The sequence below is a fragment of the Cervus elaphus genome, chromosome 33, assembly GCF_910594005.1.
Source record: "Cervus elaphus chromosome 33, mCerEla1.1, whole genome shotgun sequence".
In the NCBI taxonomy this organism is placed as follows: domain Eukaryota; kingdom Metazoa; phylum Chordata; class Mammalia; order Artiodactyla; family Cervidae; genus Cervus; species Cervus elaphus.
In genome coordinates, this window is record NC_057847.1 from 25,214,284 (window position 1) to 25,231,588 (window position 17,305).

The 17,305-nt window shown below is 40.8% G+C and overlaps 1 protein-coding gene across 1 annotated transcript in view; it reads left to right on the forward strand.

Moving 5' to 3' along the window:
• Positions 1 to 6,962: 6,962 nt before the first annotated feature.
• The window catches only part of CHN1 (chimerin 1), a 194,621-nt gene continuing 184,278 nt past the window's right edge, over positions 6,963 to 17,305 (forward strand). Inside the window, exons 1-2 of the mRNA XM_043894378.1 lie at positions 6,963 to 7,116; positions 7,251 to 7,447. Coding sequence (XP_043750313.1) covers positions 7,429 to 7,447 — 19 coding nt within the window. The 5' untranslated portion in view covers positions 6,963 to 7,116; positions 7,251 to 7,428. The remainder of the gene's footprint in view (positions 7,117 to 7,250; positions 7,448 to 17,305) is intronic.

Genomic DNA, 17,305 nt, shown 5'->3' on the forward strand with positions numbered 1-17,305 from the left:
TTTGTTGCTGCATGGGCTTTTCTCTAGCTGCAGTCAGTGGGGGCTTCTCACTGCAGTGGCTCTAAGAGCATGGGCTCTAAGGGCATGCGGGCTTCAGTAGGTGCGGTTCCTTGGCTCTATAATTATGGCGCACTGCCTTAGTTGCTCTGTGGCAGGTGAAATCTTCCTGGACTAGGGATCGAACCCACATCTCCTACATTGGCAGGCAGTTCTTCACCACTGAATCACCAAGGAAGCCCTTCTATGCATTTTTTTGTGGTGCAGAATTGAGATAAAGCGCAGAGAAAGACTAGAACTGAAAGGCAAGAAGGCAGGGATGTAGATTTTTTGCTTGCTGGGCCAGTTCCTGAATTCCCTGTATAGTGAAGAATTTAGGTACCAGTCAAAAGTTAAGGAAAAGAAACAGAAGCCAGAGAGATCAATTTGCATAACAGAAAACAGGGATGAGGAGAGCACAGGAAGGCCATAAAGGTTGAGGTGTGGGAGAGAATTTGGGAGGTTTGAGGGTGCTTGGCTGCAGAATAGCTGTGGCCTCAGTCGGAGAAGGCAATGGCAACCCACTCCAGTACTCTTGCCTGGAAAATCCCGTGGACGGAGGAGCCTGGTAGGCTGCAGTCCATGGGGTCGCTAGGAGTCTGACACGACTGAGCGACTTCTTTCACTTTTCACTTTCATGCATTGGAAAAGGAAATGGCAACCCACTCCAGTGTTCTTGCCTGGAGAATCCCAGGCACAGGGGAGCCTGATGGGCTGCCGTCTATGGGGGCACACAGAGTCGGACACGACTGAAGCGACTTAGTAGCAGCAGCAGCAGACGGAAAAAGAGGAAAGGGAGTTTTAAGAAGTGTTTCTGTGCAGTATAAGGTGGATATCCTATAACATATGTCTGCAACCAGCATGTCCAGCATCTTCTCCCATGAGTCCTTGCTGGAGCTAAACTGCCCTGCCTGCCATTCTTCTCTACAATTGCCTACCTCTTTCCTCTTATCTAAACCTCACCTCTCCCTTTCTCTTTTCTGGTTGCCTAATTCCCATCCACACCTCAAAGCTTTATTCCTCATGAAGCCTTCATGCATTTCATGAGCTGGAAACAATCTTTCTACTGCATTCCCAGGATATTTAATCTGTGCCCCTCTTGTGGCTCTTTCATTGTTCCATTTATAAGTTTTATCCCCAGGGGCTGCAAATTTTCAAAGATCTGGATACATGTTTGATACATCATTGACTCCTTTGCCAACATCTAGCACAATGCCTGGTATATCACAGGTATTCAGTAAATATTTGCAGACTGGATGAAGGATGGATGGATAAATTGCAATTGGCACATTGTCCTAAATGTCTGATACAAGTCCTATTTTACAACAATATACAAAGGAATTTTATGAAAAAATCCATCACAGGGATAGATAAGATTTAGACCCAGATTGTTTTCAGTCATGGAAATACACTTCCCTCTTTTTCAGCTCTGTTGCTTAATTAGAGACTGGGTAATTCTCACCCAGAGTTCATTGCTATTTTGCTGATTTATAACTTACAATGTATTCAGCTTGAGTAAGTCATCTTATTGTAGACACCCACATTAACCGGAAAAACCATGGCCATGTTAGGGAGAATTGATTTGTAGCCAAACCTTCTTATACCCTCTTGGAAACAAAATCTGGCAGCAATCCAACTGCTGGAGTCAAATAGACATTTAGCTACACTCTGCATTAGATATGCCTGGTGACCTCAGAAAAATACACACAAATGGAAATGTTGGCTTAAAGTACTATAACATGATTATAGCTCGGAACAAAAACTTTTACTTGAGAGCAGCCATAATCGCTGCACTTTTGTCTAGCGTGTATTTGAAAATTTATTTGATTTTAAACCTACTATTTACCAGGAAATAAATATTATTTTAAACGTGTATTCAAAACAAATTAAAAACAGAACTCTTTTACCCTTTTTCCTTGATCACTCAAAACCAGTGGTCATTTTGACTTGTCAAAATAAATTCTACCACAAAATTTTACAAATAGGACGTATGACATTCAGAAGATTCTGCCCTAGAATTCATAGTAATACCTGTGGTCCCCTCATGTACTGCACTAAGACTTCCTCTTCAAGCTGAGCAATTAACAAGAAATCCATTATCTCGGGTCAGGGATAGGAAACCTTTCCATTCTGCTTTTGAATTTCAATTTCCTCTCTCTTTATACCTCTACACTCACACACACACACAGCCCTTCTATAACTTTGGAGGTGATATAATAAAAACTAAGCAAGCACTGCTCAGAAATGTGCAGTGTCTCAGTAATATGCGATTACAAATTGGTGCCCAACCAGCCAACAGCCACCTCTCCTCTTAGCAGAATTTTGGTGGGATTTATTTTCTGCTACTATAAGAAGCACTATGGAGGAGAACAAAAAACATTTTCAGTTCTTAAGGATTTTTATGTGTTTTTCAAATTTCATTTCTAAGATCCAAAATTGGTCCTATGGATATAATTTAGGCACCCTCTGGTGGTCAATAGAATACAATTAACTCTCCTAAACATTAATATGAATTATCTAAGCTTGAAGGCCATTTTAACAGCTGATGACATAAATATTCTTTTCTCCCCCCACATAGTTTCATGGTCTAAATCCCTAAATTCAAAGTAAATGCTACCTCCATTGTAAAGCAAATGGCTTTGCCCAGTGAAAGTGCTACTTATGAATCATGAAATCCCACACAAACATCAGGTAAGCCTCAGATAAAAGGAGGGTGGGGAGACTCATCTAGATTAAGTATTTAAAAAAAAAAAAGTATTTAGGGAAAACATTATTAAAAACAGACCAAGTCTACTTGAAGTAAATTCACACTGTGGGAAAAAAATACTTCAACTGGTGACATAAACATAGGAGAGAATGTTACATACTGTGAATATTTTAAATAAATAATTTGAACCTTTATCAGTATAACTGAAGAATAGAATTTTCTATCACATTCGCAGAAATACACCCTGTGATATTTTTCTTCAACAGCAAACATTCTGCACTATTTTGGGAACGGTGCTAATAGCACTGGTATTCCTAGTGTTTAAAGCTGTGTTGACATGATAAAGTGCTATAATTTTAACTTGTTATTGTGAGGCAGAAACTGCCTCATTAATTTCTGCTTCATTCAAAACTGAGAAACGAATCAATGTTTACCAATGGGAGTGAAGCTAAATGAGTAACAAAATGAAAACCCAAAACAGTTGTGATAAGTCATTAGTTTAAAATGTAGAAAAAAAACTCAAAGGGTTTTCTAAGTTTTGTTTAGTCAACAAAACAAATAAAACTGAGAAAACGGTTTTTAGTACAGTTGAAATGGATTGTTCAGTGCACTCTTTTAATTTTAATCTTGTTAAATCTGAAAAAAAGGCTGCTCTCTATACAATAAATACAACATCGGTATAGGATACTGCAGATGAAATCACATATCAATGCTTTAACAAAATATGACTTCTTAATCACACTAGATATTTATGAAACTGTAACATAAGATACTTAAATTTACTAGATATACCAACACTTTGAATATATCGAATATTCAAATAAAAGTCGTCTTCTGTTTTATCCATAATCCAGTTGATTTAAATATTTTAAAATATCACAGAATGACAACCAAACCTAAGAGGAACATTAGAGATAACTTAGTCCCATTTCTTTATTTTACAAATGAGAAAGGTAAGAACCAGAAAGAGTAGAATATTGGTCTAAAAATCGAACAACTATTTAGCAACAGAGCAAACAAATCTCGCCCTTCTAGGTGCTTATGTGTCAAGCACAAAATTAAATCTTTGAATGAAAACATAAATGTTCTCAAAAGTCAATTCATTTTTGCCCTTTTAATAAACAATCTAAGTCTCCACCCATAATAATCACCCCAAGTGGTTAACGCCCTTCCTTACATTGAATTTGCAGCAGAAAAGCTATTGCTTAGTTTCCAGCTAAGTGAGAAAAGAAACATACTCTATTCCTAATAATACGACGTTATAAAAATGAATACTGTTTTCAAGACATAACACTTGAGTAAAGTATAGAGAGCATTTTGTTAGAGCATCAAACCATTAGGAAGTCAAAGGACTTATGGAAATCTAGATGCTTAAAAAGGGAAACACGGCAACATTCAGCTGTATTGTTTAAAGTAGTACAATATCCTAAAAACATCTTGTGGTGTGTGTGGGCGATAAGCCTGTGTGTGTTTGTGTGTTCTGGGTGTGGGGGTGCTAAGACTTGTATGGAAAAGAGGAAGGGGAGGGGAAGATAGTTCTCACCTGAGCCAAGCTGTCTGTCACTAGGATTCAGCTGTGATCAGCCATCATTGTGAGTACAAAGCTGGTCCAGTAACCAAGGCTTGTCTACACAATGGGAGGGTTAAGTCTGAGAACAGGACAGTTAATTTCTGACTCACCCCTAGGATGTCACTCCAAAGCATGAGAGAATTACCAACAAGCTGAGCTGTAGCATCAAAACCTTGATGCTCTGTTACCTCTCAAAGACAGCTTAACAAAGAGGAGGAAAAAAACATGTTTACTCTCAGCCTGATTGGACGCACAGTTCTGAGCTGAAGAGCTTGTGAAGAAAGATTCTTTTGAACAAAATTCAGCTTCCCAAACTACAAGAAGACTCAAACATACAAAATGGCTGAGGACAAAACATACCCCCCTTGCAACTCTGCTTCTAATACTAAAAAAGGTTTTTCTTTTTAAATTCAAACCACGTACCATTTAAATTGGTGGGGGAATGGAGAGTGAGGGAGGTGGTCAGGCAGAAGACCAGATGTTTAGATTTTTCCAATTAATTCTGCCACAATACAAGCGTATGAATTTGGAAACCTTGTGACCAGTGCACCCTCAGATTCCTTATCTCGTATTGGGGGGATCTTGGTCCTTTTCTTTCACTATTACATGCTTCTATGTGAAAGGGACATTTTAAAACAGTTTAATTATAAAGGCAAAAACTTTCCTAGATTACAAAATCAATCTGCAGTTAACCTTAGTTCCCTCAACAGTCTGTAATCCCCCTGTGTGTGTTAGTCGCTCAGTCGTGTCCGACTCTTCGCAACCCCATGGACTGCAGCCCGCCAGGGTCCTCTATCCACGGAATTCTCCAGGCAGGAATACTGGAGTGGGTTGCCGTTTCCTCCTCCAGAGGATCTTCCTGACCTAGGGATCAAACCCAGGTCTGCTGCATTGCAGGCAGATTCTTTACCATTTAAGCCACCAGTGAAGCCCTCGTAATCTCACTGAAATCGTGTGAAAAAATTCTGGTGATGTACATAAATATTTTTCTAGGGAGACAGTATTTCTATTAGAGACTCAAAGGGAAATTAGGTCCCTCAAAGTTTGGGGACTTTTGATTGAGAGAGTAAAAGGTGTCTTTAGATCCTGCTTTGTCTAGTTGTGTGAGCAGATTCATAGCAATCTTTACCCAGTTCTAAAATCTGTCCCACAAAGCCTTCTCGAGTTTCTCATTTATCTTCATGAACTGTGTGCTTGTAATTTTTCATGAGCAGAAAGCCTGTTCAAAATCGAGTCCTTTTCATTAAAGATTTAAAATTCTGGAGATTTCAAGATTTATGTTAATATTAGTGGCTAAAGGACAGCCATTTGACTATATCAGAAAATTTTAAGCCTATAGCATCTTAAATATTTGCCCACTGAGGTTGAATTATTTCACTATTTCTTTTTTCTTGAGTTAACTGATATGAAACAAAAGGCTGGCTCCTCCTTCCAACCTGCTTTTTTTTCCTTCTGATCTTTGAGTCTGCTGTGAAAGGATGATGAATTAACTGTGGTTCTATTTGAAGGAGTAATTTTCATTTTTATAATGATTTTGATCCTCAAGATAAATTAAAGATATTTATATAATATTCTTAAAAGAATTAGTTCAAACATAAAAAGGAAAATGATATTAGGGAATCTGAGGAACTGGGAACTGAAAGCCAGGAAGAAATGAGAACCAAAGAGAAAATCTTACATGATTAGATACTGAAATAGTATCAAATCCCTAAGCAGAGAAACAAGAAAAAAGGAGGATTAAAACAAAAAAGAAACAAGTATAGCAACTAGAGAATACTGAATTGTTGAATACATTACATGGAAACGACAAAACCATCATAACTCAGCTTTTCACGAACATCTTTTGGCTGATAATCTCAAGGCGTTATATGGCTTCTCCTTAATTAAGGCAAAGACAGAGGCGATCAGAGAAAATCACAGAAAGAAAGATGTTGCCAGTGATTATCAGATAAATGCAAAAAGCTCAGGGGAAGAATCTTTTGTGGTAAAGAAGTGCCAGTCGGTGAGAAATGTTGATTTTTTTCCCCCAAGACAATATCAAAGAGGTGTAAAGTAAAAAGAAGAAAATTAGATTTAAGCCCTTATAACAAATTATTTTAGGTATTCCCAGATGCTTTTTAACCGACTCCTGTTTCCTCACATGTGATAATCTGACCAGAACTACTCTTAGTGGCTCCTAAGTCCAAATGGAGGGGAAAGCAACATTTAGTGCCACTGGTCGACTCCAGGCTCCCTGCCGGGGTCCTGCAGCTTCGGGTCAAGGGCTCCAGACTCTCCGTTAACCCCGGAGGCGCCAGGGAAAAGGAATATCCTCACACGAACCCGATCCCCAGATGACCCTAGCTGGGTCCTTGTATTCATGGAGCATCCTTCAGGGACTTCTTTCGAGTAACAGCTCCTTTCTGCATCTTCACAAATCCCATTCAAGGAAAAACCTGGGATTTCAGCTAAAACGCACCCCGCCCCTGCTGCTGCCAGGCTCTGGGAGGCCGCCTCCCGGGGGCCAGCAGCTCGGGCGGCTCCTCGCGGCCCGGGGCAGGAGGGGCGCGCGCCCTCGGCCCCCGCGCGCGCCCGTTGCCATGGGAACGCACGGGGCTCCGCCGCCCAAGGGGAAAAAGGGAGGAGGCGCGGCGGCGGATCCAGTGGGAGACGCTATCGCAAGATGGCGTCTGCGAGGCCGCGGGATGCAGAGTGAGCGCACCCCGCCGGGGGTTCTGCGAGGCTGCTCCTCTCCCCGCCGTCGCCGCCACTGCGGCGCCGCCTCTCCGCCTGCCATTGCGCCGCGGCCAAGCCTCCCCACCTCGTAGGTACCGGCGCCCGCGCGCGCTCCGCTTTTGCACAGATGGCAGCGACAAGTGCCGGCTCGCCGAGGGCTAGCGGGTTCCCCCTTGTCAGGGTGCGCTTGACAATAACGCGTGAATAACTTTTTTCTTGCAGCGGCCCCCTGCCTCCCGGCCTGCAGCCTCCCCGCGCGCCCGCGCCCCCACCACGCCCCTCCGACTCCTTGCTCCGTCCGAGGTGTGAGCGCGTCGGGCCGATGAGGTGATCTCCGGCCAGCCTGGGAGGAGCGCGTGGACCGGCGGGCGGCGGCGAGCAGTTGGCGAGCGCCTTTACAATGGCCCTGACCCTGTTTGGTAAGTGCAGCCCTTTGCCCGCGCCGCCGCAGGTGGGCCGCGCCCCGGGGCTCAGAGGTGGGGGCACCTGGGGAGGGGACGCCGCGGGCGGTGTCCGGCGCGGGCGGTGGCAGGGGAGTTGGGGCGCCCGGGGCGCCGGGCTAGCTCCTTCGCGCCTCTCCCATTGTTTCCTCTCCAGGCAGGGCCGATGGGCGTGTGCTCCCCTGGCCAATTCTGGGCTGGGAGGCTCTGAGGTCCTGTGTGTTTTGTAAACGGAGGGTTCTCTAAGATGCCAAGTTGGGAACGAAGTTAGCTGGCTGTTTCCAAGCCTATGTTTCTCAAGTCGGTAAATAAAGATCCTGGAAAGTTTATTTATTTTGAACAAGATGTCTGTGCATCCCAACCTTCCTGCATTTGCCAAATGCGTGTGTTGAGTCCTGTTGGATTTGGGGGGAATTTTTTGGACTCGGTATATTCTGTTGGAAACAAGAATAAGTGGTGAACTTATTTTAATATTTGCTAAAATTGAAAATGTTTGCTCTAATGCGTTTGAGAGCAGACAGAAGGAAGTTGGTATTGAAGATAAGTAATCTCAGGAGCATATCGTTGAACATTTTACGAAAGAAGTAGTATTTCTGTGATGTAATTACTGTGACACTATTGTTTCAGCAGTTAATTAAAGGTGTTTTGCTTTTTCCCCTGTCCCCAGAAGTCTGTAATGACAATGGGTTGGAAAGGACCAAAAATACTCTATTTTCTTTTGCAAAAGCAGATTGTGTTACATATGTATTTTGCTTTAAGAAAATTCAGTATGTGAAAATTTAGATGATCATAGTGTTTAGTTTTTCAAAGAAGAAAAGTACAATGATATGTACCTGATGGCTACCAGGATAGTAAGTTAATCACAACGTGAAGTTTTCAGTTACCTTTTAACAATGTCATTTGATCACACACATTGCAGTCATCACATGCCACAATGCTTTTTGATGTAAATACTTAAGAGTTTATTAATCTGCTGGAATCAAAGAGTGACTTTTATTCTTAAAATTAAATTTAGACCCAGAGATGTTGTTTAGACTCAGAGGGCTCATGGCTTTTTTGTGGGAAAACTGAGACTAGGATGTAGTTTGCCTTCTTCCGTCTAGGACTGTAATTACTTTGCTCAAACACCGGTGGTACTAGAAATGACATTTTTTATTTGGTGTTTGTTGGTTGTCCATGAGTGCTTTAAAAAAATGTTTCTTCTTTCTCTAAAAGGGATAATAAAAATCTCCTGTTTTCCAATACCTTGTATCAAATATGCATTACTTAGTAGAAGTGTTTCCTTAAGTGTGAACTTTTTTGGTATAGAGTTAAACTTTAATGGAACACTTTACTCATAGTTGATACTTTCTTTTGAAGAAGCATTTATCTTACACTGTTGTAGCTAATACATTGCAGTAAAATCTACTGTAGAAAATTCTCTTTTAAACTATTTTTGACTAAATTCATTTACCTTTTTAAAGAGATAGTCTGCATTTTCAAGGTTTGTTTTCAAAGATATAATTTATGAATCAATGACTTTTAAAAGACTGACATTCTCAATGAATAAAATGGATAAATTGGGGAGATATGGAGTATATGATGAGGCTCCTTTGAATGAATTCCTAAATTATTAAATCTTTAACTACTGAAAGGGAGGTGAGAAAAGGAAGAGCATGGAATTTGACCTCTTGAGGAAGGTGAAAGAAACCACTCCCACCTCTTAGGATGAATAAAGTGTCTTTAAAATTTTAAAAGTCATCTTGTGGGAAAATAGAATTTGGTTTAAAAATCCAATTTGGTTACAATTTTTAAGAATCTCTCTCTGTTGTAAAGCAAAGTCTATCTCTGTTCAGAGTCTGTCTTCTCAGTAATGGTAGAGCGACAGTTGATCTCAAGTGTAGTTGCACACCACTCATCAGTCATCTGAGATGTCTGTTTAAAATGTAGATTCCTTTGTCCAGAGACCCACAGAATCTGCATTTTTAGAGGAAGGGGGTTTTAAAGGAACTCCCTTGTGATTCTTACACACGATAAAGTTTGAAAACTATTATATTAATGATAAATAGTAGATTGACTCAAACTTGCTCAGTTCAAAATAGTTCTTTGAATATGCTAAGAGCAGTCTCCAAGGGTTAGAAGAAATTGATTTTATTTTAGATATTACTGCTTTTTAATTAATTGGCCTTAGAAGTGCCTCATATCTCTTCTTAATAACCAACTTAGAGCTGAGGAACAATGAAATAAAGTTCTATGAGATGGTGAAGAGATAGTAGGAACAAAAGAGAAGGTAGGAACAAAATACTGGATAAGTGTGACCTTCTTATCATCATGATCAGAGTTCCATAGTTTCTACCTAAGCTTCCCCGAAGTAACCACTGCCAGGACACTGTCTTGTGTATGTTGGGTGTGGTAGTTGGTTAAGCAGTTAAGGCTGATTGGGCTACTGTAGTAAAATAGCAAAACCTGGGTGGCTTACTCAACAGCCATTTATTTCTCGCAGTGTTGGAAGCTGGGAAGTCTGAGACCAAGGTGTCATTTGGATTACTTCCTCATGAGGGCCCTCTTTCTGGCTTGCAGACATCCATCTTCTTGCTGGGTCCTCACATGATGGAGAGAGAGGGAAAGCAGCTTTCTGGTCTCTTCTTACAAGGGCACTAATCCCATCATGAGGACCCCACCTTCATGACTTCATCTAATCCTAAGTACCTTCCAAAGGTCCATCTGCAAATAGCATCACATTGCAGGTTAGGGCTTCAGCATATGAACTTTTCGGGAGGACACAGTTAAGTGTCTATTGCAGCCAGCAATAGAGTCTTAGTGTTTTTGCTTTATGTTTTACATTTCCATCTAGGTTTTTTTTTTTTTTTTTAATAATTGTAAAGAATGTTCTTTTTACAGGAAAAACTTTTAGTGAAAGTTAGATTCATTTTTTAAAAAGGGGAGCCTCTAAAATTACCTGATACATTTTTACATTTATATACATTTTTTCTACCCAAGTACGTTATAGGAACTTAGTAAAATACCTGTCAAATTAAGCTGAAGAGTGAAGACTGTCTTATATATTGTCTTCACTATTAATCACCTTTGTGCTTAAAAAGACATTTTTAGTGCGAATTTCCTTTTTATTCTAGGATGGAAGAACCAGATCCCAGTCCTTCATTATTTCACAGTCTCATTTGGGAGTTGAAAATGAGTGCTATTGAAGGTCAGGAATTAGCAAACATTTTTCTTCATCTTTCAAATGGACCAGTCATCAGCATAAATACAAATAATTTTTAAATCCTCAAATCCTCAAAACTCTCCAGATGTAGTTCATATTCTGGTCACTCACCTCTCCTTCCTGATTTGTTCGACAAACATCTAAAGCAGTGTGCAGGAAACATGGTCCCTGTGTTAGAGCCGACATTCCAGAACTAGTGTTTGCATCTAGCTTCCTAATTCCGTGTGGGCTTTGTTAGAACTTCTCTGGCAGAGAAGTACCTGTTGTCCGACAATTGCTGGACCAGAGGGAAGGTCTCAGATCATCTAGTTTAGGATCTTTTGGCTGATGTACCAGCCAGAACATCCTGATTTGCTGCACTAGTGGAGCCCTAGTTGACAGAACTGGGGGAAAAGCATCCTGTCAGGTCATCACTTGGCAGGAATTTCTGTCATTTATAGCTAAACGGAGCTCTGGTTTACAGCCCAGGACAGCTGGTGAGATTGGGAACTCAGTTATAATTCAGCTGGGCTGAGCTAGCCAAACCTGAATAACTCTCTGAGTAGAACTGGCTCTGGCATTGCCCCTGCTCTCCCCGCCCCACCCCCCTTTTTTCTTCTTACCATGTAGTCACCATCATCACTGCCTTCGATCACTTCTGATATTTAGGATTTCGCTGTAATTTCTTACATTCTTTCCTCAGTCTCTCCTACTCCCATTGAAACCCTTCATTTTGCTGCTTTATTTGGCATCGTTCACTATCCTGACACACCTGTCTGTGGGTATTTTTCCAGAGAGACTTTGGAGCAGTTAAATAGGGACGGAGTATTCTTTGTGATACAGTTAGGACGTTTTCTGACTTCCATGGCTGTCCTGGCAGACAACTGCACATTTTCAGAATGATTTATTTGACCAAAAGCTCATTTTATAGGAAACTTCCACTTGAATGTACTCTCTGTTGCCATTTTAATTTTTCAGATATTGCTCATCAGAGAGTATGAGAAGCAGCAGGGTGGTCTGATGTTGAAAGCCCAGCTACTTTTCTTAGAATGTGTCATCTTTTTTTTTTTTTTTCTTTTTTTTTTTCGAATGTGTCATCTTTTTAACTGTCATTAAAATCACCATCCTTGTTTAAATGCTTGTCCATATTCTTTCTTCTACTGGTGTCAGAAGCCTAAAGTCTCAACTTAAAATGTTTTCTTTTAATGTTTGGAGACTTGGTACTATGTAAGAGAGATAAAAGAATTATAGTTGTTATAACTCTGATAGTCCCCATCTGTGTACAGTGTAAGAGGAATATTGGTGGATGCCATCCTGAGTCACATCTGTCCCTGCAATAACCATCCTGTAAGCATTCTAATCTTAGAAGATAGTGATAAGTGTAATGACAAATTTTTAATGTATTTACTAAGAGTTTTAGTTTCTTTTAGATCAGTATTTCTCAACTTTTTTTTTAAAGTCACCTTCTGTAAGAAGTTTTTTTTTTTTCATTTATTTTTATTAGTTGGAGGCTAATTACTTAACAATATTGTAGTGTTTTTTGCCATACGTTGACATGAATCAGCCATGAATTTACATGTGTTCCCTGTAAGAAGTCTTTTACACATTTTTTTGTAATTGATCTCTCCGTGAAACTTTAATACCAAGATTCTGTTTATGGACTGTATGTATATTTGCTTTATGCATAAAGAGAGTAATTTTTCTTTGACCCCTGAAAGTCAAGTTTTGCTCCCTTGAGGGCAGTCTTACCCCCCATTGAGAATACATGCTTGAGACTAATCTAAAGCAATCATAAGAGAATTAGAAAATATTGTTTTATATGTCACATAATTCTGAAGGAGTGACATAGATATAATAAGTTATGCATTTTTTCACCAGATTGGTTTAACCTAAGTTTAACCGTGTGCTACATTTTGAGAGCAGCCATAACACAGAGTTCCTTGATTGGACTGGGGTATGTGTAGCTTTTCTCAAAATCCATCCAGTAATAATGATATCCCCTGATATGGGGAATTGGTGTTTTCTCAGTTTTATATAAAGATCAGTAACAGTACCTTTAAAACACTTTTTTATCTGTGATGTATAAACTAAAGGGGCTTCCCTGGCGGCTCAGATGGTAAAGAATCTGCCTGCAGTGCAGGAGACCCAAGTTCCATCCCTGGGTCAGGAAGATGTTCTAGAGAATGAGATGGCTATCCACTCCAGTATTCTTGCCTGGAGAATTCCATGGACAGAAGAGCTTGGAGGCTACAGTCTATAGAGTTGCAAAGAGTTGGACATAACTGAGCAACTTTCACAGTCACAATAAACTAAATGAAATCACTGTACTTAATTTCAAACCCAATGCAAGTCAAATTCTCAAGCCTGGCCTTACAACCTATTACTGGTCATAAGTCATTCTTACTTAGGAAATGATCCCTGCAAACTTTGATTTTTTTATATATTAATATAATCCTGCTGTACTTAAAATAGCAGAGTAGGAAAACTAAGAAAGCAGAACGATGTGACCATATTTTACCTTGGAAAGTGATATTAAAAAAAGAATCATGTCTGACAAAGTAAAGTTACAAATATACATTCCTAATTTAGCTCCTTATATTTAAAAAGAAGGATGAGTACTTTGTGAATATCCTGAAAAGCTTTGCTTTGTATAATCTAAAAGGGTGAATTTTATGGTATGTGGATTATATCTCAATGTAAGATTGTATTAATAAAATTCTAGGAGGAGGGTAGGAAATCAGAATGAATGGAAGGAAAATTTACTTCAGTTAAACTGTGGAAACCAGAAAAGACTATTTTTAAAAAAGTGGTTTTATATTCAGGAACCTTTAGAACTGTCCATGTTTTCAGAAAGTCTTTTTTTTCCTTTTATTCCCCAAGGAACAAAAAACCAAAAACTGATAGGTTAAAATACCCCTACCTGTTTTGAATGGTTATTTTAAATTTAGAAAAGCAGGCACTTCTTGGAAAGAGTTACGGCTGACAGTGAAGCAGTTTGTGGGAGAAGGGAAGATGAGTCAGGCCCGGCCTGCTGCCAGCTGACGGTGGCGTGGGGCCACCTCATTGTGTTACACCCAGCTGCTCTGAAAGTGGTTCCTTTCTCTTTCCACTCTGACCTTTTACCTTATATATTTCATGGTGTAAAGTGAACAGAAAAAGGGTGTTGTTCAAGAAATATATTATGTCGCTGGAATAGATAGATCTTTCTGACCACAAACTTGACATTTCAAAAACAGAATGGATCCTCTTCTTTAAACTGCTAGACTTGCCTGATTTTCCCATTTCTCCGATTAGCACATAGCTTTAGCCCTTATCTTTCTGTCTTGTACCTCTTCTACGGAACTTTGTTTTTCAGGTCCTTAATGGCTGTGACATTACTTTGTCAGAGATGCTTTTAGGATTTGAAATTGCTTGTATTAGATGGGACAGACAGCAGATAGGTGGGTAGCTGTGCATTTAAGGGCTATGTAAATATCTGCCTGACTGAAATATGTTTCCCTGCAGGCCTTTTATGGTGAATGAATTTTACACCATTGTATTAAAATTAAAGCATGATTTTTTTAGTATATTACTTGTTAAGGAATAACATGCTAAATATAGACTCTTATCATCATATGCATGGAAGAATGATTTTAATTTATGGACTGAAGATCTTAAAGTAGTAAGACAAGCAAGCATTTTGGCTGAGGGAACTACACTGTACGGGAAAAGAAAGTGCAGAAGTGTTTGTCTGGAGAGGGGGGCGTTACTAAGAGGGCCCCGTGTTGTAGGTGGTGGTGTGAATAAAAGCTCAGGACATCTGACGTGCGGGAGAAGGAGAGGACGGTGGAGTGGGGGGAGGAAGCAGAAACAAGGAACGTACTCTCATAATTTTCCTGAGTAGCAGCTCTGAGGCCTGGGGTGTGTTTTCCTGTTCAGTGATTTGTTTACTTATGTTTGATGAATCGAGAGCCTAATATGTGCCAGGTATTTATTAGTTCGTGTCCTCAAGGAAATTGTATTTGCAGTGGAGGGCGCAGAGGAAAATGTATAATGTGCCAGAGGGCTCAGGCTGTGAAGAAAAATGAAGCAGGGTGAAGAGGATGGGGCAAGCTGTGGTCAGGGAAAGCCTCACGGCAAAGGTGGGTTTTGAGCAGAGACTTGAAGGAAGTAGGGGAAAGAGTCACATGAAAATGGGGAATCGCCTCATGGAACAGGCTTTAAGCCAGGGCTGTGCTTAGCCATTTTGAGGAACAGGAAGAAGGGCAGCGTGGCTGGAGCAGAGTGAGCCAGCAGCAGTGCTGGCAGGTGAGGGCAGAGAGGCATCTGGTGGAGGAGGGTGCTGGGGTCACGGATTACCAGGGCCCTGCTGGTGAACCTCAACGAGGACTTCAGAGTTCACTCTGAGTGAAATCAGAAGCCTGTAGTGGATACTTCCATAGCATGTGGTGTGGAGGAAAAGGCTTAGATTTTGAAGTAAGAGTTGCCTTGAATCCTTTCTCTGCCAGGTGTCAGCTAGATGTCCCAGTCTCATTTTCCGTATATCTCAACAGGGGCTATTAATTTCCTGCAGAAATAAATGAGATCCTGTATCTAAGATTCTTAATACAGTCATTGAAGATACATAGTAGCTAATTTTGTCACTGTTACTGTAAATACTAGCAATGATCCAAGATACCAGCAGAGTTTCTCCATTTGTTTATTTCACAAGTCTGTCAACCCACTTGAAAAAGTGGTTCTGTAGTATTTCTGCTTGTATGTGTGGTTGAATACTTGCCACAGGCCACTGTAGACTTTGTCTGAGCATGCTTGAGACCGGGTTCAGTGAGGTATGGTGGCGACCAGATAGACTTCTGATAGTGCTGGTCGCTTGCTACTTTCTAGTATGCTCTGAAAATGTAAAAAAAAAAACACACAAAAAACCAAAAACAGAACACTGGCCAACATGTAGGCGATGCTTGCTTCTCCTTTGGGAGGTCATCCAGAATATAATCAGATCTAGCCTCAGTCCTCATGGCACTTAAAAGTACCAAGGAGTGTAAGCTCAATGGCTGGCACATAGTAGGTGCTCAGTCCAAATTTATTGAGTGACTAAATGAACGAACGAAGAGCAAGCATTTAATAATGGACTGTTCCTCTATATACGTACCTGTGAACAACCTTGCGTGCATGCACAGTCTTGTCCGACTCTTTGCAGCCCCATGGACTGTGGCTCACTGGGCTCCTCTGTCCATGGGATTCTTCAGGCAAGAATACCAGGGCGAGTTGCCATTTCTTCCTCCAATGATCTTCCCGACCCAGGGATTGAACCCGTGTCTCTTATGTCTCCTGCATTGGCAGGTGGGTTCTTTACCACTGAGCCACTCGAGAGCCTTGACTCAGTTTAAACATTTATCTTTTTTCCTCCTTTATTATTTTGGTTTATTTGTATTATGTTAGAGTCCATAACTGGAAGCTCAGACCTGCTTTTTAGAAATTTATTACTCTAATAATTTGGTTCTCTACCTGAAATCCTCCAGTGAGCCCTCATCACCATTAAGTCCAGATTCCCTACCTGTTTGGCTTTGTCTCTCATCCCTTCCTCAGAGGTTGTGTTTCAGGCATGCTGAGGAACTTGGAAGTTTCCAGAAGGGATTGTACCCAGTGTGGCTTTGGCATCATTTTGCAAGCCTTTCTTTGCCTTACTCCCTTCTATACATCTTGCAAAACTCGCCTTGAATAGTCATCTCTTTTAAGAGGTCTTTATGAGTTCGTAACGGCTTACCTGGTGGCTCAGATGGTAAAGAGTCTGCCTGCAGTGCAGGAGACTGGGGTTTAATTCCTGGATTGGGAAGATCCCCTGAAGAAGGGAATGGCTACCCATTCCAGTATTCTTGCTTGGAGAGTTCCATGGACAGAAGAGCCTGGTGGGCCACATTCTGTGAGGTCACAAAGAGTCAGACACGATTGAGTGATCATGACAGCACCTTTTCTGCACAGGTAGTGCTGTATGCCCATCTGCCCTGGCACTTATCATGTGATGATAAAATGGTTAATTTGTGTTCCCCTGTATAACCCATTAGATGAAGTTCTCTAATGGGAAAGCTGTGGATTTCTTCTGTCTTTAACAACCACTGCATGGTTGAGGGCTTCCCCCATGGCTCAGATGGTAAAGAATCCACCTGCAATGCAGGAGACCCCAGTTTGAGTCCTGGATTGGGGAGATCCACTGGAGAAAGGATGGGCTACCCACTCCAGTATTGTTGGGCTTCCCTTGTGGCTCAGCTGGTAAAGAATCCGCCTGCAGTGTGGGAGACCTGGGTTTGATCCCTGGGATGGGAAGATCCCCTGGAGAAGGGAAAGGCTACCCACTCCAGTATTCTGGCCTGGAGAACTCCATAGACTGTATAGTCCATGGGGTCACAAAGAGTTGGACATGACTGAGCAATTTTCACTTTCACCATGGTTGATGTATACTGACTACTTAATAGCTCAACAAGAAATGTTTGAATGCATGTTCAGTGTTACAGTAGTCTACTGTATTTCTTATATTTGGAAGTTAATTTTCAGGCCCAAATCTATATGATATACACCCTCTATTTTTCATAATTTTTTGTTCATTTGTTAATTTTTTAAAAATTAAATAAAATGTTATACCATCCCTTGATTCCACACTCTTAATATGGAATCCCCAACTG